This window comes from Tursiops truncatus, chromosome 16, assembly GCF_011762595.2.
Source record: "Tursiops truncatus isolate mTurTru1 chromosome 16, mTurTru1.mat.Y, whole genome shotgun sequence".
Lineage (NCBI taxonomy): Eukaryota > Metazoa > Chordata > Mammalia > Artiodactyla > Delphinidae > Tursiops > Tursiops truncatus.
The window spans coordinates 55,712,667-55,734,852 of NC_047049.1; the positions used below are offsets into that span (position 1 = coordinate 55,712,667).

The 22,186-nt window shown below is 42.9% G+C and overlaps 1 protein-coding gene across 8 annotated transcripts in view; it reads left to right on the plus strand.

The window, feature by feature from the left end:
- KCNMA1 (potassium calcium-activated channel subfamily M alpha 1) overlaps positions 1 to 22,186 on the plus strand; it is a 736,798-nt gene that overhangs the window by 692,976 nt on the left and 21,636 nt on the right. For 7 of the 8 annotated variants that reach the window (XM_033841924.2, XM_073793406.1, XM_073793407.1 and 4 more), the window contains 2 exons: positions 7,097 to 7,210; positions 12,162 to 12,292. In XM_033841924.2, coding sequence (XP_033697815.2) covers positions 7,097 to 7,210; positions 12,162 to 12,292 — 245 coding nt within the window. Of the gene's footprint in view, positions 1 to 7,096; positions 7,211 to 7,980; positions 8,062 to 12,161; positions 12,293 to 22,186 lie in introns of all 8 variants that reach the window. The other variant, XM_073793411.1, reaches the window with a different exon arrangement.

Consider the following 22,186-nt stretch of genomic DNA (forward strand, 5'->3'; position numbering starts at 1 on the left):
TTCTGTACCTGGAATTTTCTCTACTTCAGCTGCTGAAGAATTTGTTGGAATACATACTGCAAAAAACGACTGCTGTGGCTATTACTGTACTTGCTCAGGGGAGCTATTCAGATGCCTCATTTATTGGAGCTTAATAGATTAAAAGTCCAAATTGAGTCTCATGATATAAGCCTAATCAAGTTCTAATCTGCATAATTTTCCCATAAGCAGCAATGGGAAATTTGGATAATTTATGTTTCAGCAGTTGCCAATCATGTGTTAAGTAGCATTGTTGCATTTACTTATCAAAATATTTTTATTGATCTTCACTTCATCTGACATTTGGCTTTGGGTTTTTTTTTTTCCTGGCGTTAACAGGAAATTTAATTCATCTCCTAGATGATGTAATATGAGATGTGTCTCTTGATTTTAACATGCCTTTATAGATCATTTTTAACGGTGATCTTTCCCTTTTACAACTTCATATTGAATACCTGTCTCAGCAAACCTAGATGACTCTGCCTAATTTATTTCTCTCGTTTAACGTAGCATATGGATTTCTAACCATCATTTATATGCACACAATAAAAGACAATTTGCCCCACCATTTGAACCAATTCCTTTATGTTACATCTATGGGTGTGGAGAGGCACTTACCTTCATTTCTCCATCTATTTTAGGGGAGGTGATTTATAAGAATTTCCATCTCCCTCTCTCCCTGGAAAAGCCTGGGGATTTAACTAGGGGAGATTTAGAAAGTACTTTGTGTTTTCCCCCACGGAAAAATACTGTAATAAAGCATTTGTCATATGTACTGAGTTGTGCATGCTACCATACCAAGGCAAGTTAAGCATAACTACAGTGGGTCCCAGCTGTTATCTGCTATTGTTTAAAAGCGAAAACAATAAAAGAGTGAGACTGGCTCAGGCCTCAGACTCGCCTGCCAAGCTCAGCACATGAGAAAGAGAGACCATCACACACAGAGGCAAGGCAGCATGGAGCACGGTAATCCTCGGGTTCTGAAGTCAGACTGTCTGGCTGGAGCCCCCAGATCTGCCACTTACCAACTGGGGCGTTGGAGGAAGTTATTTGACGACTCTGAATCTTATTTCCTTCATCTGCAAAATGGTAATATTAGCAGTTCCTGTACTTACAGGGTTGTTATGAGGAATAAATGAGGTGGCCCGTGAAAAAACCCTTAGCGCAGCTTTGGCACGTAATAAGAAGGAATATGCCATGGTGACCTAGAGGAGGCTCTGGAGCCAGTTTACCTGGACTGAGATCTAGATCTGCTCATTCCTAAATGTATGCGCTGGGTCAAGTTGCTTAGCTCTGCTGTGCTTCAATTTCCTCATCTGTAACATAGCAGTATCTACCTAGGATGGCTGTATGAACTAGAGTTAAAACATGCGCAGATTTTAGTACATGCTGAGCGCTCAGTAAATGTTGGATTTTGCTACTTTTTGCTTAAGGTTCTACTTAAGCCTGACTTCTTCATTCTCAAAATTACCTTAGTCAATCTAGATCCAGAACATTCTTGCCTTTGCTTTTTTTTTTTTTTTTTTTTTTGGCAGTACACGGCCCTCTCACTGTTGTGGCCTCTCCTGTTGCAGAGCACAGGCTCCGGACGCGCAGGCTCAGCGGCCATGGCTCACGGGCCCAGCCGCTCCACGGCATGTGGGATCTTCCCGGACCGGGGCACGAACCTGTGTCCCCTGCATCGGCAGGCGGACTCTCAACCACTGCGCCACTGCGCAACCACTGCCTTTGCTTTGAGTTCCACAAAGACCATGACATTGAGTCTTTCTCATCTTCAAATGCACTCACAACTACATTACCCTGGAACCCTTTTCTAGCCATGCCCTCTGGTAGATCTTATCTGAGTCACAGCCTCTCTTTGCTTGTAACCACAGGTGCTCCTTGGATGCTACGTCTGTATGCATGCACGCAGCAGGGGCCCAAAGAATTACTTTAAAAAATGAAACCTTAGTGATCTTGTTATTCCCGAGCCTCTTCTCCTTGAACTTCTTAGGAATAAGTCAAGTGTTTGTGTTAAATTCTTTCATGTGAAGCCATCCAAACTGAAATGCCCTTGTCAAATTTAACTATAGGTCACTTAACCTTCCAGTAACTTCCCTGACACAGGCCAAGTGCTGCCTGCCATTGCATAACCAATCATAAAAAAGAAAATCAGGGACTACAGATTTTGTTCAGCTGAACCCAACAGTGGTGATGGTTGAGAACACAAATTCTGGAAAAGAATATAGAGAGCGGTGAAAACCGTTTCAAAAGCCCGAGAAACAACAGAAGAAAGATTATGTCCTTAAATAATTAAAGGAAGTGGGAAATTAGGTCTAGAAAACAGAAGACTCCAGAGAGTCTGCAGTTGCTATAAGGCATTAAGAACCTTTCTTTCGTGAAGACTGGACACCAGTTTTTCAACATACCTAAAGAAAATCCTAGCCATCCAATATCCAAAATACTCCATCCTTAAATATTTTAGGCTGTATTTTTATCGCTGGATTGACCTGATTATTTCTACCAAAATATATCCACACTGCTATTGCCTTCCCATTAATTTTCCAGGATTTTTCTCTATGTGAAAATTCTTTTAAAAAACTCTACCAAAAGCTACCTCAGGTCTTTATCCATAGGGAAGGGGGAGGCAGTGGATGCTGTTCCTAGCCAGAATATTTATTGTGTACTGAGTAAAATATTAACGTCGGTAGTCAACATTTTAAAGTATTTTTCTTCATACCAGGCATTGTACTAAATGTTGTAAATATACCATTTCATTTTATTCTCACAGCTGCCCTGTATAGTGGGCAATTCCAGCTTACAGACAAAGAAACAGAGGTTTGGAGAGCCTGTGCTATGCTCATGGTTATGTGGCTTATAAGTAGATGAGCCAGAATTTAAACCTAAGACATCTGACTGCAAAGCACATGCTCTTAGCTATTCCACCCCGTTTCTTCTCTGTGGGCCAGGCATTTTGTAGACAACCTGGGATGTTTAAAGAAATAGAAAACCCAGTCTTTGACCTAAAGTTCTCCTGCAGCATATGGAGTGAGCATGCTTGACAGGGGGCAGTGTTGGGCCCATTTCTGCCTGATGCCAAAGGAATAGAACAAGGAAAGTAAGCCCATCCTGTCTGCCCCTGAAGATTGAAATGGGGAGGGGTTTTCGGTGTAAGGAGTTCAGGTAGTCTTTAAAGTTATCTTTAGCCCAAAACTTGCCTCCCATGTCCATGCTCAACAGAGAGGAAAGGGAATACATCTAAAGAACAAGGAGGCCATCTTGGTAAGAGCTTGGGTTGTAGTTAATTAAACTTAAATCTTTTCCTGATTGAGAACTTCTGATTCCATCTCTCCCATGCCAACATTCTTCATCATCTCTTCTGGCAAAATAAGTGGTTGTTTCTAAAATTAACTTCCCGAGTGTTAGTTCAACTAACGGAAGGAGCGTTTCCCAGTTTCACTATCCTCTAGCTGTAGATCAGGGTCCCTGGAGGATATTCCATGTGCCAGCGCTTTCACATGCAGAACTGAAGCACTGCTTTATGTAGAGGGACTTAAAATTCAACCAAAGATGTACCCACTGCAGCTAACAAAGGGATGGGAAGCAAGACCATTAGGGACCTGGTTGCCATTTAGACCTGCCCCCTTATTAACAGCCGCTATGGTGAATGGGGTAGATGCCATCCAATGGCACCAAAGGCCGGATTGCCTCTTCTATTTGGAAGGAAGGTGCCTGATTTTCTGTTCTTTCCAAGGCCACGTCGGGAATCTGGGTCTGCTCTGCCATTTCAAGCCACAAGTTTCCCATTATAGGATCTCTAAGAATGAAACAATGCTAATAAATTCTGTTCCTCTTTAACACAACTCTTCAGGAAGGGCAAAAAATAAGATAAAATCTATTTCTGTTCTCTTTGCCTTTGCTTATAAAAATGTGTGGCTATAAAAGTAGCAAAATAAAAAGTGACATTATCATGGCTGAGGTTTTCTTTCCAACAAAATCACCCCGTTCTTGGGGTCCTGTGTAGGAGAGAGAAAGACGTTTAATGGAGAGATGTCTTTGGACATCCACCACAGTTTGTCAGTTTCAGATGCTAATGGAACCGGGCTTGGCGACTGAAGGGGAAAATGGCATATGAAAGCAAAATGAAAGAGGCCTATGAGGCAAGCATGTCATTTCTAAATGAAGGTTTCATGCAAAGGAATTGAGTCTTTTCACGGCTGAAAATGGAATATTTAAATAAGATAAAATAAAAGGAAGCTTTGGTTTGTTGCCGGTTCTGTAATGAAATACTGTTTTCCTAATACCGTGTGACCTGCATTTTTACCTGTTTTATGGGTGCTAGTCCTTGACGTACAAACCCGTATTTTCTCAAGTCAGCATTTGATGATGGATGTCAAAATACAAGCCATGTATTATGCATATAGCATTACCGATTTAAGGTGTTTACTTGTCAAGTTGAAGAAATTCAAAAACGTCACATCCACTGAATCTACACAGCTGTCACTTGCAGTTTTTCATGCTTTTGAATGAAACTTCTGATGAAAACAGTTTAGTTTTCCCCCTTCGCTATTCTAGGGGAAGAAAACAGCAAGCATTTCAATTGCGTGTTCTTGGTTACATGGTTGGCTGAAAAACACACATTCCAGAGTTTAGAAAGATGGACACTATACTGTCCTTCAAAGTTACTTAGCCTGTGCACAGGGTATCAGTATAAAGAATAAAATTAAGTGCAATCAGGGAGTGAACAGTAAATAAAACTTTTTTTTTCTTTCTGAAAATATGACACTCCGATGAAATTTATACACAGGAGAGCAGAAAACAGGAAAACTCGTTGATATTTTTCTGGCATTTCATGCATGATGTACTTCCAAAGCAACAGGCAATTATGAACACCTGTCATTTCATTCCTGGTAGATGAAGATTCCCACATACCTTCATGCCAGAAACAACCCAGTCTTGCCGCATTACCAGAGAGAGGCGCTAATCTCTCTGGTCACACAGTCTTCGGAAATTTGTTCTTGGAAACTTCGCAAGTGACTGTATCTGTAATTCCCTAATCCATTGATAAGCCCAGGTAGCCATCCACTACGGGCAAAGAAGAGAAAACAAAGAGAACGTGAACTTCTGTCTGCCTGTTCTATAAGGGGAAGGCAATTGGGCATGGCGGCCAGTGTGGAGCTGGCGGTGCCACTTGCCACGTGGCAAAATTAATTTTCACCAAAAGAATGTATGAAGAAAATAAATGTATCATGTTTATACGGCTATGTACCTCCTTAAAGAGGCAGCCATTTGGCCTAGCTGGGATGCTTTCTCACCCTCCCTAAACTTGAAAATATGGTTGGGCCGAGCTCATTCTAATATATATTGAGATTTGGGTCTGAGACCCAAAGAAGCCCAAACTGCAAAAGTCAGAACAAGTAGGCTACTCTCCAGTTTACTGTGCCCACATCTACCTTATGGGGTCTGTGTCAAGCACACTGGGAAGTTCAAGGGTCCACTATAAGCAGGTGGCATATGCAGCAGTCAGGATGATTTCAGCTGCAAGTAAAAAAAAACTCCTCAGTTTGGCTTAAACAAAAGGGAGGAAAATAAATACACGCATATATAAAAAAATATATAGTTGTACATATATTGTGTATATATATACATAAATATTTAATACATAATACAAAATACATAAATATACATAAACAGACATTATATATAATCTCATTATTATGTGTATAATATATATAAAAGCTCATTACTACCTTTTATATTATAATCTCACTTATAAATGTATAAAATCTCATGTAGTAAGAAACCCTGAGATCAACTGGTTTTGATTCTAGGGCTGGTTAATTCAGGCACTAAGGACAGTTCTTCCTATCATTCAGTCTTTTTACCATTCACTTCAGCCAATTCATTAAGTTGGCTTTGTCCTCAGTGGGCACCCATCCTGGTTACAAGACAGCTGCTACAGTTCCAGGCACTACAGGCACAAAAGCAATGTCCAGTGGATCAAAAGAGAATCTCTTCCCATGTGATATTTTTTAAGAGCAAGGAAACATCTCCTCAAGCACCCAGGCCAATTTCCTCCCACTTCCCCTTGGCCAGAACCCTGTCAAAGGCCCAGGCTTAAGTCCCTCACTGGCAAGAGAATAAGTAATCAATTGGTTTAAGGTAACAGTCAGGATAGGTTAGGTTATGCTGTGGTAACAACACCACCACAAACGACAACAAAACAAGTCTCAGTGGCTTAAAGCAACAGAGATTGATTTTTCACTCAGAATGCTTTGTGTGTCTGGGCTACTGTCCAGGGCTGCTGCCCAGCCTTCATCTCCATAGTAACCTGTGTTCCCACTGTTGCCACAGCCTGGGAAGAGAGATAGCAAGTCAGATACTTGTACCAGGGCTTCCCTGGTGGCACAGTGGTTGAGCGTCTGCCTGCTAATGCAGGGGACACGGGTTCGAGCCCTGGTCTGGGAGGATCCCACATGCCGCGGAGCGACTAGGCCCGTGAGCCACAACTACTGAGCCTGCGCGTCTGGAGCCTGTGCTCCGCAACAAGAGAGGCCGCGATAGTGAGAGGCCCGCGCACCGCGATAAAGAGGGGCCCCCGCTCGCCACAACTAGAGAAAGCCCTCACACAGAAACGAAGACACAGCAAAAATAATTAATTAATAAACCCCTACCCCCAACATCTAAAAAAAAAAAAATTACTTGTACCAGAAGTGATGATATGCGTTGTTCTGTTTGCTTTTCATGGGCCAGGACATTTCCTATGTCACGTGGTCATATCTAACTTCAGGGAGGCACAGAGGTACAATCCTCATGTGTGCCTGAAGGAAGAAGGGAACAGAAATCTGTGAGTAAGATCAATAATTGGTGTAAAGACTGTTTTTCAGGGAACTGTCAAAGTGGGTTAGAATCTTTTATAATGGTCTCCTACTTTGCTCTTCTGAAAACAGCTCATCAGAGTTTATCCTGGGAGTGCTAATTTTTGACTTGTAAATAATGCGTATGTTACTTTTTTATTGTGTATACACACTATACTTTCATCATTTCCAAATTTTCCACATTTCTGATTTTTCTTCTTCCTCTCTTTCCTTCCCACTAGGGTTCACACCTCCAGGAATGGACAGATCCTCTCCGGATAACAGCCCGGTACATGGGATGTTACGTCAGCCCTCCATCACAACTGGGGTCAACATCCCCATCATCACTGAACTAGGTAGGAGTGAATGTCAGCTTTGGGTGGATTTTTTTGGTCCTCTTTTCCAACCATGCAGGATATAAGGAGGTTGGCCTGAGTCTTAGCTCTTTCGGTGTGGTAGGCTCTCATGGGATTTGTCTCGGGGGGAGATTGGAGAAGGGTATGGGTAGAAATATGACAGATGACCCAAGGGAAAACTGATCTATCTTTCCTCTGAGGTGAATAGATAGTTTCCTTATGCTGGTCACTGTTTTCAAAGGAGCATGAGATGAAGGGTTTGAGATTGGGGCATACATTAGGGAAGCGGGAGGAAGGGAGGAAAGGTATGGTCCAAGGATTTTTTCCAGTGATTCACATTGGAAGCATCTGTGGAAGGTCCCTCCCTGGAGGTACAAAGCCTCAGGTCTAAGCCAACCCCATTGTGAGAACTGCATAGAAACATTGGGCTAATATGTGATAGTTTTACATTTCATCTATTCTAGTTGAGCTTTTCAGCTAAAGGCCATTTTCACTGACTGCCGCTCTGGTCCAAAAAATGATGGGGCTTTGAGGGCCATGAACATTGGCCGGTGGGATCCAGCTTTTAACCTGGCCATGGCACTCCCTGCTACTCTTTGTGAATTTGCAAAACTGCTACGTGGTCTCTTCCCCCGAAGATAAACACTAACTACCTGTGGTCCTGGGTCCCTTTACTTTAGAATGTCTCCTCTGTTATTCCCTCACTCTTTTCTTTTTCTGTACTTTCCTCCACCCCCTTTCCCCAACCCTTAACTGCTGTATCCCATTAGCTAAACCTGGCAAGTTGCCTTTGGTATCAGTCAATCAGGAAAAAAACAGTGGGACGCACATTCTAATGATAACTGAACTGGGTAAGAAGCACTGTTTTCTTTCACATCAGTATCTCCTTTTGTTTTGTGGTGCGTGTTTCCAACTATCATCAGCTTGTTTTCTATTTCACCGGCTGTAACGGAAAGGCTACCCCATGGCACTGCTTTGAATGTGTTTTATTTGTGGCTCTGGTTGGAATCGGCTGTCTTGTTCTAACCTTCCTTAATGATTTCTTCCCCACACAGCATCAGTAAACCTTTGATCACACCCATCTGACCTGGCAGTTGTTTCCAAAGCATCTTTGCCTTAATTCATTTTCTTTGGCTTGGGCCTTTTTTTTTTTCCATGTGTCCCCCTGCTCCCCTCCCACCTTCTCCCTTCTATTCCTCTTTCGAGCACACTGTCAGTTTGACTGACATGTCTTCACAGCTCTCGGAGGAAGTCAAGGGAGAAATATAAAAATTTTAAGATAAGAAACCTAAGACGGTGCCTTCCCTCCAGCTGTTTATTTTCCTTTATTCTGACTTTATTTGCCTTTTTTTTCCTACTCAGCCCTTTCTCAGAAGCTCTGGTTCTGAAGCCATAAACGCAGCCAGCTCATAGGGGACCCTTGCTTATTAAAGCCAGGTCTTAAGAAAGGATGCAAAGGATGAGCTTAGCAGCCACCAAGGCCCAGCCCTGCACTCTGACCCCGACTCCGCTGGCCCAGAGCCCTCTCTGGGAGGAGATTCGGAGCAGACTCATCTAGAAGATGAAGGCCTGTGGTCGTGACGGCATTTGTCAGGCTCTTCCCCGATTCCCCATGACTTGGTTAATAACTCTATGAAAAGCACCCATCGGCAGCAGGTCTCAGGACTGGGGGCTGATCTTCTAGATAGAGAAAGCAGGTGCTGCTTGGTGGAGGGTAGATCGAGAGATAGGGATCATCTGCCTTCAAATAGCTCACAACTGAAACGGACATGCCATTTTCTTGGCTCCAAAATATATTTCAAAATAATAGAGCAGGCTTTTAACACAGTAATCTTGCTTGCCAGGTGTCTGGAAACAAAGGAATAAATTGTCCACCATTCAGCACAGCATTATTGTCGATGTAGCTATTTATCAGGACAAATTCACTCAGGTCAAGGAGTGCCACACTATTTTCTGTTTCCAACAGTAGGACAGGTGTCTTTTTCATGTTTAGAGAAGTTGGCTAAAAGCGTAGGCTTCTGGATTGCTCTTCTCAGAGCCTTAGGCTGGTAAGGGACCCAGGGAGCTTGTGTGGCCCAGACTTCTGGTGGGAAAATTCATCCAAACATCTCTGTCTCAGAAAACCTCAGCAGCATTTCAGTATCACCACTGCCAGGAATTTCTTTGTCTATTTGGAATTCATGCGCTGCCAGCTAACTGGGACATCTTTATTTGTGACTAGTAGAAAGAGCGCGGTGCCCCCAATCTGAGGCAACAATTCAAGTATTCAGCTACCACCAGATTTCTTTTATGAGCTCAGAGAACCTTCCGTGTGTTCACATCACCCTCACCTTCTGCCTTAAGCCCAATTTTCCTACTCGTCATACTGCCTTTAGCACTCAAACCATCATCATCCTCTGACCACCTCCCCTCCCCCTATCCCCACAGATATTTACTGTTTACCTACAAGTTCTGAGATGTCTTCTGCATTACACTAGGCCAGTAAAGTGCCTTTTAAAAAACACAGATGGTGCAAGGTCAAACAAGTTTTTTAAACTGTATAGTATTCCAGTCTTCACACACTTGGGGAGTCCCAGTTGACGTTAGTGGGTCCAGGCTTCCTAGAAGTTCCACAAGAAGGAAATCTGTTTGAAGCTATTTAACCTGTTTCCCAGTTGTTTTTGATCACAAACATTTTGGGGTGACTGTTTTCATCACCTCTTAGTACCCACATAATTACTGTCCCGTGAAATAGGTTTCGGGTAACACCGGCTGCTCGCCCTTTGAGACTAGGTAACCCAGAACCCTGGCTCCTGCCTTGGAGTTCTTCCCCAAAGACTCGAATCCCTAGCTGGCTGACATTCTCCACTCACCTGTCAAGTCTACCAAACCCTCCCCATCGTCGTGAGAAGAGGTAACCGACACTTCCTTTAGGCAGCGTCCATGTGTACGCCCTCCTCAGCTCTTACAGGTACTTAAAACCAGGTCCCTCTGCATCTTGTCGCAGGTTCACATTTTCCCATTCACAAAGCAGGAAGACTAAACTGTGGCCCACAGCATGCTTCTGGGTAAATGAAGGGAGGAGAGGAAAAGCTACCGCATGACCCTGGCAGGATCCCTGAGCAAGGCCTTACTTACGTGCTTCTGAGAGGGGCAGAGGGAAGCTGGGAATTTTCATAGTGTGAACAGCACATGGACAGAACGTGAAAGCATGAGAGCAGCTACCGTTCATCAAGGTGCCGGGCCAGGTTCACCAAGCAGAATCTCATAGGAGCCTCCTGACAGCCTCAGGAGAGCTGCTCATATTGCCCCCATTTTACAGAGAGAGAAGCTAAGGTGTAGGATGATAAAATGCTTTGCTCAGGGCAGTTAGTGACAGTGACAGGGCCTGGATTCAAAGCCCAGGTGTCAGGTCCTGGGTTTTGCATTTTCACTAGCCTGTAGCTCAAGCACTGCAAGGACAGTGGGGACCCAAACATGATAAACGTTGGAAGAACAGAGAGCAGAGATTTTCCCCCATTAGGATCTTTCTCTAGGGAAACAAGATGGTGTCATTTAAAAATAATTCCATGCCCAGCCTTTTGTCCTATTATCATTTATTCTGCCTCGTCCGATAAACAAACAAAAGTTAAAAGCAACAACAGGGCTTCCCTGGTGGCGCAGTGGTTGAGAGTCTGCCTGCCGATGCAGAGGACGCGGGTTCGTGCCCCGGTCCGGGAAGATCCCACATGCCGCGGAGCGGCTGGGCCCGTGAGCCATGGTCGCTGAGCCTGCGCGTCCAGAGCCTATGCCCCGCAACGCGAGAGGCCACAACAGTGAGAGGCCCGCGTACCGCAAAAAAAAACAAAAAACGAAACAACAACAACAAAAGAAGTTATCCCAAAAGTTCCTTACGGAAAAAAAAAGTTAAAACAATAACTCTAGGAAAGAGAATTAGCTGCTGATACATTTAGAAAGGAATCAGAAAAAGGAAACCTCATCTATTCTTTTCCTAAAAGCACCATAATTATTCCAGAAATCACAAGCGCTCATCTCCTCCCCCACCACACACTTTCCCCGCCATTACTTGCTCTGCAAAACTGATAATTTCTGATGCCAAGATGGGAATGGAAATTAATTTGTCATTTAATTTTTAATAAGTTAAAGACATCTCGGTGACACAACCAATCAGTCTGCACGTGCGTGCCAGAGGAGTCCTTGAGGAATCCTCAGATGGAAATGAAATACAACATCAAATGCTGCGTCTGCTTGAGCTGAAGCACATAAAAGATTGAGCTGCTTAGGAGGGGAAAGGGAGAACGTGGGCATCCCCAAGCACCTCGGAATGCAGAGCAAATCTTTGTCAGCTAGCAGCCGGAGACAGCCAGGGGTTCATCCTTTGTATTGAACAGGACTTGGTGGGTTTGGGCCTGGATTAAGGGCCAGACACCAGGCACTACCCAGACCCATCCCCCCGCCCCGGGCAGGCTGTGGGTGGTGCTGGAGGGTGGATTCCTTGCTATTTTGCCTTTGCTATGCTCCCAATCTGTTGCTCTTCACTCTCAATAAATTGCTTTCTTTCCCTTGTGGCTAAACTTCCCACCCAGCATGGCTACTCATGGCTCCTCGTCCTTGAAATACGTCCATCTCTCAAAGGACTTAGCTACCAAAAAAACGCTTCAGAGTGTTTTTCGTCACGATGTAAAACTATACCAAAGAATTGACCAGCGCTGTCCACCAGCTCCACCAGCCTGTCGTGGAGCACGTCTGCGTGACGTCACTGCTCTCCAGGCCTGGGAACCTTGAACAAGCACCTCGGAGCAGTCCATTGAGTCCCACCGACCCCCACCCTGAGCTCCATCAACAGCTTCTCCCATGCTTTTCTTTCCTTTTCAGTGACTTCAGTGTTTCTAAACCAGTAGCCTGCTCTTTCTCTGACTCTGCTGCCCGCATGTGGTCTTTTGATCTAATTCTTACTTTATGCTTTTCCTAGTGAACGATACTAATGTTCAGTTTTTGGACCAAGACGATGACGATGACCCCGACACAGAGCTGTACCTCACGCAGCCGTTTGCATGTGGGACAGCGTTTGCCGTCAGCGTCCTGGATTCACTCATGAGTGCGGTGAGTAGGTGGGGGACACGGGGACCCAGGGACAGAGCGCCTCCAGCCTCCAATGCATGAGGGGCATGGGCTGGAGCTTGAACTACCCTGGAGAGCCGAACCACACCGAGCTTGCCATCTGGAAGGGGATACTGATGTTATTTAAATTAGCACACAGGTAACCGTCTGATTATAAATTCTTGAAAGTGCAAGGAAGGCTATGAGTAAATACCGGTAAGCACTTGATGTGGTCTCGGGATCAGAGAAGGATTTCTCCAAAGAAAGAATATATATTTTATGTTGCTCAAAGTCTGAGCAATAAAGATGGGAGATTTTATGGGGAAGAGAATCCCCCAAAGAAGGACAGCAAAGGTAAAGGCCTGGTGGGGTACCTGACAGGCTCAAAGAAGGCAAAGAAAGCCTGCGTCGCTGGACCTCAGTGAGAGAGGGGAAGGGGGGGACAAGGCAGAGTTGGACCCACAGGACCTCGAAACCCATTTTCGTGTTTCTGGTCTTTCTCTTAAGAGCAGTGAGGAGGCGTTGAAGGGTTTTAAGTTGGCAAGTGATGTGATCAGGTTTATGTTTTGAGGGGGTTGCCTGGGCAGCTGTGTGGAGGATGGCTCAGGAGGCAAGGTGGCAGCAGGTAAGTCTGAGTAAGGGGCTCTCGTAGCGTGGAGTAGGGTAGAGCCCTCGGGGCTGGAGGAAGGTGGATGGGTTTGAGTGGTGTTTGTCAGTAAAATCGAGAGGACTTGGGAATAGATTGAATATGAGCAAAGGCGGAAGAGGACAAAGCGTCAAAGGTGTCTCCTAGGTCACTGCCAGTCACTGAGACTCAGTCCTGGGAGAGGCGTGGGTGTGAGGCAAGGCCTGGCCTGTTCTCTGCCCCAGTGAAGGCGCAGAATGGTGGCAGAGAGAGGAGGGTGGGCTGCCAGGGATCCAAAGCATCTTCAGTTTCTTTTATAACTTGATATGCGTCGAACAATCAAGGCATTTGTGTTTTCACTTGTGAGACCAAAATCAAATGACAACTAAAAAGTAGGTCCCGTCTCAAAGAAGCCATCTCGAGCTGCAAAAGGCAAAGCAGACCAGAATGGAGATTAGGAAGTATTCCCACTGAGTGGCTTTATTTATTGTATAGAAAAGTCTTTTTTTGGGGGGGAATTCTCAACTTCACTCTTTTTATAAATACAGACATAGGCTGGATAAAAACTGACCTTTGGAGAAACCACAAAAAAAGAGTTTTACTGAATCCATTAAAACCATAAACATAGCCCAGAGAGTTTTTATACACATATATTTCTTCAAATGCTTAAGAAGGCTATTCTCAAAAAAAAAAAAAAAAGAAAAAGAAGGCTATTCTCCTGCATGTGTTAAACAACTGATATTGCTAATTATGCATTATTCTCATCTATTCATTAAAGCTAATCCCAGAAGGACCTCTATTTGAGGAAAGAAAAAGCATAAAGCTTTTTAAGACTAATTTAGGTTATTCTATATTCCTGAATGTGGTCCAACTACAAGCATATCTTAGTGAAAAATCAGAATTATAGATTTAAAAATAAATATGAAACAACATTCATCTGAATTAAGGTTGACTGGGCTTCATGCCATCCCACTGCTTGCCAAACCAAGAAGGAGAGAAAGCAGTCCTTACTGAAGGCCATCCTGCTTTCCCAGGGCTCACGACCTTTCTGATGGTCTGAGGGTACTGAGCCTCACCTTTCTACCTGCCAGTGATGTTGGGCTTCGTTTGGGCAAACTCCCTAAGCAGGCCAGAGGGCATGATGGAGGCAACAGGATGTGCTTATTACAGTGCTGTATTCTCTGTAATAGTCCTCGCAGTCTCCAAGTCCACTTTCAAACAGATTTCTGTCATTCATCTCCTCAGAAGATTCATTTTATTTCTGATCCTAATCAGACAGATTTCAGAAGACTGTTCTCACTAAAAGATGATGAAACAGTTTATAGTCGATGTTTTTTCAGAACTGTAAAATACTCGATCCAAATTTTTAAAGATCCACACTTACAAAATTGTTTCCACAGATCAGACACGCCATATATTCCAGGTGGGACCAGCTACATAATTTGAAAGCCTACTTTTTCATAAGTTACTAAGAATTTCAAAAGGGTGACAGCAGAGCATTGAACCAAATGAGGGCCTCTTCTGAGCGTGGGCCCTCGGTGACAACGCAGGCCACACACCCATGAAGCCAGCCCTGGTTCCAAGGGATACAACTGTTTTTAAGCACCAAAGCGCTTCACCTCTACACAGTCAAGGGGGCACACTGTGGCCACGGGGTGGGAGTGAGTGGCACATCTAGATTTGAGTCGCACCATTCTCTCTACGGCATCACTGTAGAGAGAAACTCAGCTGAGAAATCAAAGTAGATTGGTTTGACATTTTTTTAAAAATCTGTCTCTAATCTCCTTTGAAATGCAAACTAAAATGTTTGGGAGAAGGTGGCTAAGGCGTGTATGAATACAGTAGTCTGCTAGCAAAGCAGCACTTCTCAATTCCAGCCTGGGAAAAAGCGGTGTCAGGAATCCAGTAACCGTCATTGTCAGGATCGGCAGCAGCGTAATTTATTGAGGGTCCAGCACTGTACAAAGTGCTTCATTACTATTACTGCAGACAGTATTATTTTGGACAATAATGTGAATAAACCTGCTCTAAGTGTTGAAGCAAGACCTATTTAACTGATCCACTGTTGTGACTTCTCAAATCATTACTCAAAATGCCTATCCACTTATTCCAGGCCTTGTTTTCATTGTCTAGGATAAGCAAGTCCCACAGTGAGGTCTCAAATTGGATCTGGTTCAACAGACCCAATTGGATCTAGACCTTCTGATTACTTGTGATTTCTTGGCATTTCACCCCAACCCTAATTTATGAAAAAAAAAAATAGGAGATTATCTCGTACCAAGGCAGTAAGTAGAAGGAACTAAAAGGGTTGGCAGGAATATAAATTGAGAAAGTGAGACTCCAAACAGCGGGAGCTGGGGGTAAGCTTCCATCTCAGGCATTCGCTTACAAGCAATATCACTACATCCACACGCACATGTCTTTAGATGCCTATGATCTCCTTTTTCTAGCGCTCCTCCCCAAATTGCCATTGAATCATGTGTCTAAACACTCTCTGAATATTGTCCTTCATAATTCAACTCCTGCTGCTCACCGCTTCATTTGTGAAGAAGAAGAATGTTTTGATTCATCACATGCATTCCTAGAACAGCTAGGGATGTTACAGACATGGCCTCCTGGCTTTTCCCTGCAAATCAACAGCAGAAACACATGATGAGTGGGAATAATTATGCTTATGGGTATATGCCTCTAAGAAGAAGGACACAAGAAATGTATTTTTCAGAACCATCCAGCTTGATGCTCATACACACATGAGAAAGATGAAAGGAAGCCTCTTGGTAAAACTGGCTCATGAGTATTTAGATTTCTTTTCCACACAGCACCCACTTTTCCCTACCCTCACCCCAGTTTGAGTTCTACCCGGACCCTCCCTAGAAAGAAAAAATTAGGGACTCAAGAGCCAGACTGCTTGCCTGTGGATCCCAGCACTGCCACTTACTGGTTGTATAACCTTAACCTCTTTTTGCCTTAGTTTTCTCATCTTTAAAATGGGAATAATAGTAGTACCTACCTCACAGGACTGTTGAGATGATTGAATGAGTAATGAGTGCAGTGCTTAGCACATGGCAAGCTCTATATGCATGTACTGTTATTAATCAATACATTATTGGGCACTTACTAAATACCAGGCACTATTATTCATGCTGGGCATCCAGCAGTGAAGAAGAAAGATAAAGACCCTGCCCTCGTGTGGTTTGAACTGTCATTCTAGTGGGCAGTCACTAGGTAAGTGACAGTAACAGTGGGTACTTGAATAATGTCAGATAAGGATAACTAATTTGAAGAGCAGGACATAGTTTGAATGGGTGTGGAGACCTATTTTAGCCACAGTGGTCAGAGTAAAACTGTCTTAGAAGGTAACTTGGAAGCTGACACTGAAAATCAGAAGAGAGCAGCTGGGGGTGAGGGTAACTAGCTTTCCAAGGCAGAGAGCTGGCCTCTCTTCCAGAAATAACCGAACTTATGTTGGTAAGACTTTAGAATAGGACCATCTGGAAGATGAATCACATGATGTACTCTCTTAACTGTACTTGCATGAAGGGCTGAACCCTTGAGGTACGTTACCGAGAGGGCTGAGTTCTCAGGCAGCCCAGTGCCATGTGACATCAGTTACCTAAACAAATTCTTCTTCTGTAGCTCTACTCCTTACACTTCACTCAAGAGCCACCATTTAGGCAGTCTAGCTCACAAGGAGACAGACAGTCCACCGTCCACCGTGCAACAGGTGAGCTAGCACCGCTGTCAGCATGGCAAATGGACTCAGAATATGCCCCTGCTGTCACATAAGGCCAGGCAGGCCCAGGATGGAAAAGAAAATCAAATAGTTCTCGTCCCTCATGAAAGAAAAATACTAAAACTAAAAATCTACACCATGAAAACTAGCAAATATAAAAAATGGCAGCTATGACATGGAAAATGACAATTTTAGAGCAATTATAAACGAAAGGCAAAGTGCCATTAAAGTTAAGGCAATGTTATTAAAAGATGTGTTAATTTTCAGTTAAATTTTCTATAAAAGACCAATTAGTTTAAAAGGCTTGACAGCATTAACTGTGAAACATAAGCTCTGGTAATTATACTTCAAAAAAATAAAAAGGAAGATGCTCCAGCGTGTTGGAGACCCAGGTGCAGAGGGGCCTCCGTGGAGCAGGCTAGGTGGCGCTGCGGGCTCAGATTTCCCTGGTGCAATCTGCTGGTCCTTTCCCCAGCGTTTCTGGGTTTCCTCAATGTCTGATATTCTGTCTACTTAACAGAATCTGAGGATCCCCGAAGTTCAGAGGCTCAGGGGTCACACACGTGATCTGGGCCAGCTCTCTGATATCAGAGCTGAGAACGCAGAGGCACGGGGAGAAAGGGATTTTCTAAATTGGTTGCACTGTTAGCTGGTTGTTCTTTTTATAAACAGTCCTTTATTGAGTATTTGTTGTGCATTAGAATTACACAAACTATCTCATTTAACACTATCCTGTAATCTGGGTTTTGTTTTGTTTTGTTTTGTTTTAATCCCTGTTATATGGATGAGAAATCCAAGACCTAGAAAAGTTGGGCAACTTTCCTATTGTCATAGCTATTGAAAGGCGAAGCAGGGATCTTAGACTACAGCAGCTGAATTCTGAAGTCTACACATAGATCCCGAGGTGCCATGTTGCCATACTTAGATGATAGGCTGCCCTGACCAGATGTGGAACCCTGACCTTAGCGCTGGGAAGAGGGACTCCCATATTCCTTAGACTACACAGGTCTCTGGATCCCAGGCACTGAGCAGGACCCTGGAGAACTCTGTTCCCCAACAAACACGTGACACAGGAACAGCCATTGCAAAGGCCTCTAGCCAAAGCATCCCTGAAGACTGGTCCTGCCAGGGTTGGAGGTTCTATGTGAGACTCCCTCACGAGGCTTCTAGCACAGGCATAGTGAACATGGGCTATGGTAGGGCACAGAAAAGACCAGCAGTGGAAAAGCGTAGGAGGCAAAGGATCACACCTACGTATTACAGAGTTCTGTGTTTCTTCAATCTAGTGTTTCCGTTAACCCAGAAAAGAATTGTGCCTTCTGGGTCAGGTGAGTTGTAGAGAGGTTTATTCTAGCTGCCACATCCTGCACAGGGATAGTCTTTGATGATTGGCATTTGAAGTCCTAGCACCTGGTTTGCCCCCATGATGCTGAAACAGTCACTTCCTAGGCAGAAAGCGCTAGATGTGATATTTAATTGCAGACTGCTCTGTACTCTGTGAGTGGTACCCTGGCCCCATAATGAAATGTGTGCCTTCCAAAATGGCTGACTGGACAGCCTTTTTCAGGAGAAGCATTGTCTTTCCACTGAGTTGCTCAGATCACAAAGAGACCTTGAAACATGCTCGGAGCATACCCATATGCAGTGCTCAAAGTACTTCCCTGCAGCTGAATATTGGGGCATCAAAATGGGGGCAAGAGTGCTCTGCTAACAGACATCATTATTCTCGGCCACAGCAGGTACTGTGGCCCAAAGCACTGCTCCTTGATGCCTGCATGAAAAAGGAGAAAGGAGAGAGATCTGGGATATAGTCCCAGCTCAGGGGGCAGAGAATTGTGTTCAGTGTCATGAGTGGTTCCAGAATTTTTCAGGGACCTGTAAAATGCTCTGACCCACCCTGAAATTATACCCCTTGATGGGCAATTTTGAAAGTGACACACTCTTGGAGTAGCGTACAATTTCAGTCCAAACCAAGATCCAGGGATTAGTAGGTGCTCAATAAATGTCAGCGACTGATTGATCGAAAAGATTATGCTGTTTCAGTGTAACTGATTTCAACGCAGAAGGGGAAACATGTGAAGGTCAAATCCTAAAGATCTGACGAAACAACAGCCTTTCGTGATGACCTTCCTGACTTACCGTTGCAGAGCAGAACTTAGAGTGTTCTTTGTTTAAGAACCATTGACTGTGTTTTCCTTAGACAATGTATTCATGTTCAGTTGGAAAATTTTGAAAGCTCAGATATATATAAAGAAGAAAATTTAAACAAACCATATTCCCAACACCCAAAGATCAGCATGGTTAGTATTTTGGTATATTTCCTTCCAGATGGGTAGATAAATATGGAATCACCCAGTTTTATATCTTGGTTTTGTTTCTTTTCAAAGTTATTATTTTTCTCAGAGTGTTTAATCATGTCATATTCTTGGGTATCACTGCAAGACCTCCCTAGGACTTCCTGAGACTCAGACATATGGTTGTTCCAGAATCTATTTAAACATTATCTATTGTGGGGCATTTCCGTTTTTAATTTTTTTATTATAACAGTAATTAACCCTGCGATAAGTATTACTGTACGTAAATCTTTGAGCAAGAAGCAACTTATTACCTTGAGGTAAACTTACCGGGCTTTTAATACATGTGAACATATTTAAAGCTCTTGGTAGACATTGCCAGATTATCCCCCAGAAACAATTGTACCAGTTGCACTACCATCACTGGTGTGTAAATGCCATCTCTTGCACTTCAGCGGGCACTGATGATCATTTTCCTTAGGGGGCCCTTTAATTGTGTTTATGGTAGTTCTGAAGTACACATAATTTTAATTTGTGTGTAGAACCATGTAAATGCATATTTTGTGAATTCTTCTATAGTTTTTATGCCTAAAAAGGGCTTGCTGAACAAGACAACTCATCAGGTATCCTGAGATTGGTTAAATATTCAGCTATATTTTCATCAGGTTGTTTGTGGCTATGTTTTTTGCCTTTAACTATTTTATAGCATTTACCTCCTTCTCCCCTCCCAACTTTATTGAGATATAATTGATTTATAACATTATGTAAGTTTAAGATGTGCAATGTTATATGTATACATTGTGAAATGGTTACAACAGTAAGGTTCATTAATCCATCACCTCACCAGCAATTTTTTGTTGTCATTGTTCCTGAGAACTTTAAAAGTCTACTCTTAAGCAGTTTTCAGATATTCAATATGGTATTGTTAAGTGCGGGCACTATGTTGTAGTACGTTATGTCCCCAGAATTTATTAATTATATAACTTCAGTTTATATCCTATGACCACCTTCACCCATTTCCCCAACCTGTACCTCCTGCCTCTGGCAACAACCAATCTGTTCTGTTTCTGTAAGATCCACTTTATTTAGATTTCACATATAAGTGAGAGTATACAATCTTTGTATTTCTCCGACTTGTTTCACTTAGCTTAATGCTCTCAGGATTCATCTGTGTTGTTGCATATGGAAAGATTTCCTTCTTTTTATGGCTAAATATTATTCCACTGTATATATACCACATTTTCTTTATCCATTCATCTCTCACTGGATACTTAGGTTGTTTCCGTGTCTTGGCTATTGTAAATAATGCCACAGTGAACGTGGGGTACAAAAGATATCTATCACTTTGAGATAGTTACTTCATTTCCTTTGGATATATATCCAGAAGTGGAATTGCTGGATCATATGGTAGCTATCTATGTTTGTAATTTTTCGAGGCACCACCATACTGTTTTGCATAGTGGCTGTATCAGTTTACATTCCCATTAGCAGCATACAGAGGTTTCCTTTTCTCCTCATCCTCACCAACACTTGTTATTTCTTGTCTTTTTGACAATAGTCATTCTAACAGGTGTGAGATGATATCTCACTGTTTTTTTTTTTTTTTTTTTTTTTTGCGGTACGCGGGCCTCTCACTGTTGTGGCCTCTCCCGTTGCGGAGCACAGGCTCCGGACGCGCAGGCTCAGCGGCCATGGCTCACGGGCCCAGCCGCTCCGCGGCATGTGGGATCTTCCCGGACCAGGGCACGAACCCGCGTCCCCTGCATCGGCAGGCGGACTCCCAACCACTGCGCCACCAGGGAAGCCCCTCACTGTGGTTTTGATTTGCATTTCCCTGATGTTAGTGATGTTGAGCATCTTTTAAGGCAGTGGTCTCCAACCTTTTTGGCACCAGAGACCAGTTTCGTGGAGGACAGTTTTTCCACAGATGGGGGCGGGTGGGTGGGGTAGAGGGGATGGTTCCGGCGGTAATGTGAGCAATGGGGAGCGGCAGATGAAGCTTCGCTCGCTCGCCCACCCGCCACTCACCTCCTGCTGTGTGACTTGGTTCCTAACAGGCTGCAGAGGGGTATTGGTACACGGCCCGGGGGATGCGGACCCCTGTTTTAAGGTACCTGTTGGCCATTCGAATATCTTCTTTGGAAAAATGTCTATTCAGTTCCTTTGCCCATTTTTTAATCAAATTTTGGGGATTTTTTTGCTACTGAGTTGTATAAATTCCATTTACTGCCTTTTTTAGAAATTTAGAATAAATATATTTTCATAGTAGAAAATATATAAAGTAAATAAAATTGTAGGAAAAGATGAAAATCAGTTAGAATTCTATTACCAGGAATTAATCACCATGTAAAATTTGGGGGTACTAAATACATAATATTTTTACATAACTATAACACAATACTACATAATACTAAGTATTTATATAATACTAAATATTTTTACATAACTAACTATATCTGTGGGGGTCTGCACTTTTAACATGAGTTTTAGATCATAGTGTTTTTTGGATCCTGCTTTTTGAATATTTTAATGTTATGTCATGTAACATAACATGCTCTGAAAGCATAATATTAATATCTGTACAATGTAAGTCACATACGTGTATCATTATTTATTTAATCATTACCATATCGTTGAAAAAAACTTTTTTCCAGATAACCAATTTCTTCTAAATCATTTGCTGAGTAAACATCCCTTCTCCATGGTGCATTATGCTTTCCTTATCATATTAAGAAATGAAACAGGAAACTTTTTTGTAAAGGGCCAGATGGTGAATATTTTAGGCTTTTGAGAGCCGTACAGACTCTGTTGAAACTACTCAATTCTGCCATTTTAGCACAAAAGCTGAAAGCATTTTAGTAAAGCATTTTAGTAAACAAATGGGCATGTCTGGGTCTCAATAAAACTTTATTAAAAAAAAAAAAAACAGGTGGCAGTCGGGATTTGGCCCAAGGCCCTGATTTTCAATTCATTCTGGTTGATCTTCTAATTTTTAATATTGCCTACAACGTTTAGTTATAAAATCTTTAATATTATAATACCTCAGAGGACAATTTCATAAACTGTTTCCAGAGGAAATTTAGCATAATTTTATCAAGTTTAAAAACATATCAACTCACTAACCTCACTAAATATCCTCTTGCTATTTCATTAATTGATGCTTTTTTATTTCATCCTTCTGTTTTTCTAAGATAAAAAAGAACAACAAAAAAATCTTTTAATACTTTTAATACTTGCTGAAATTC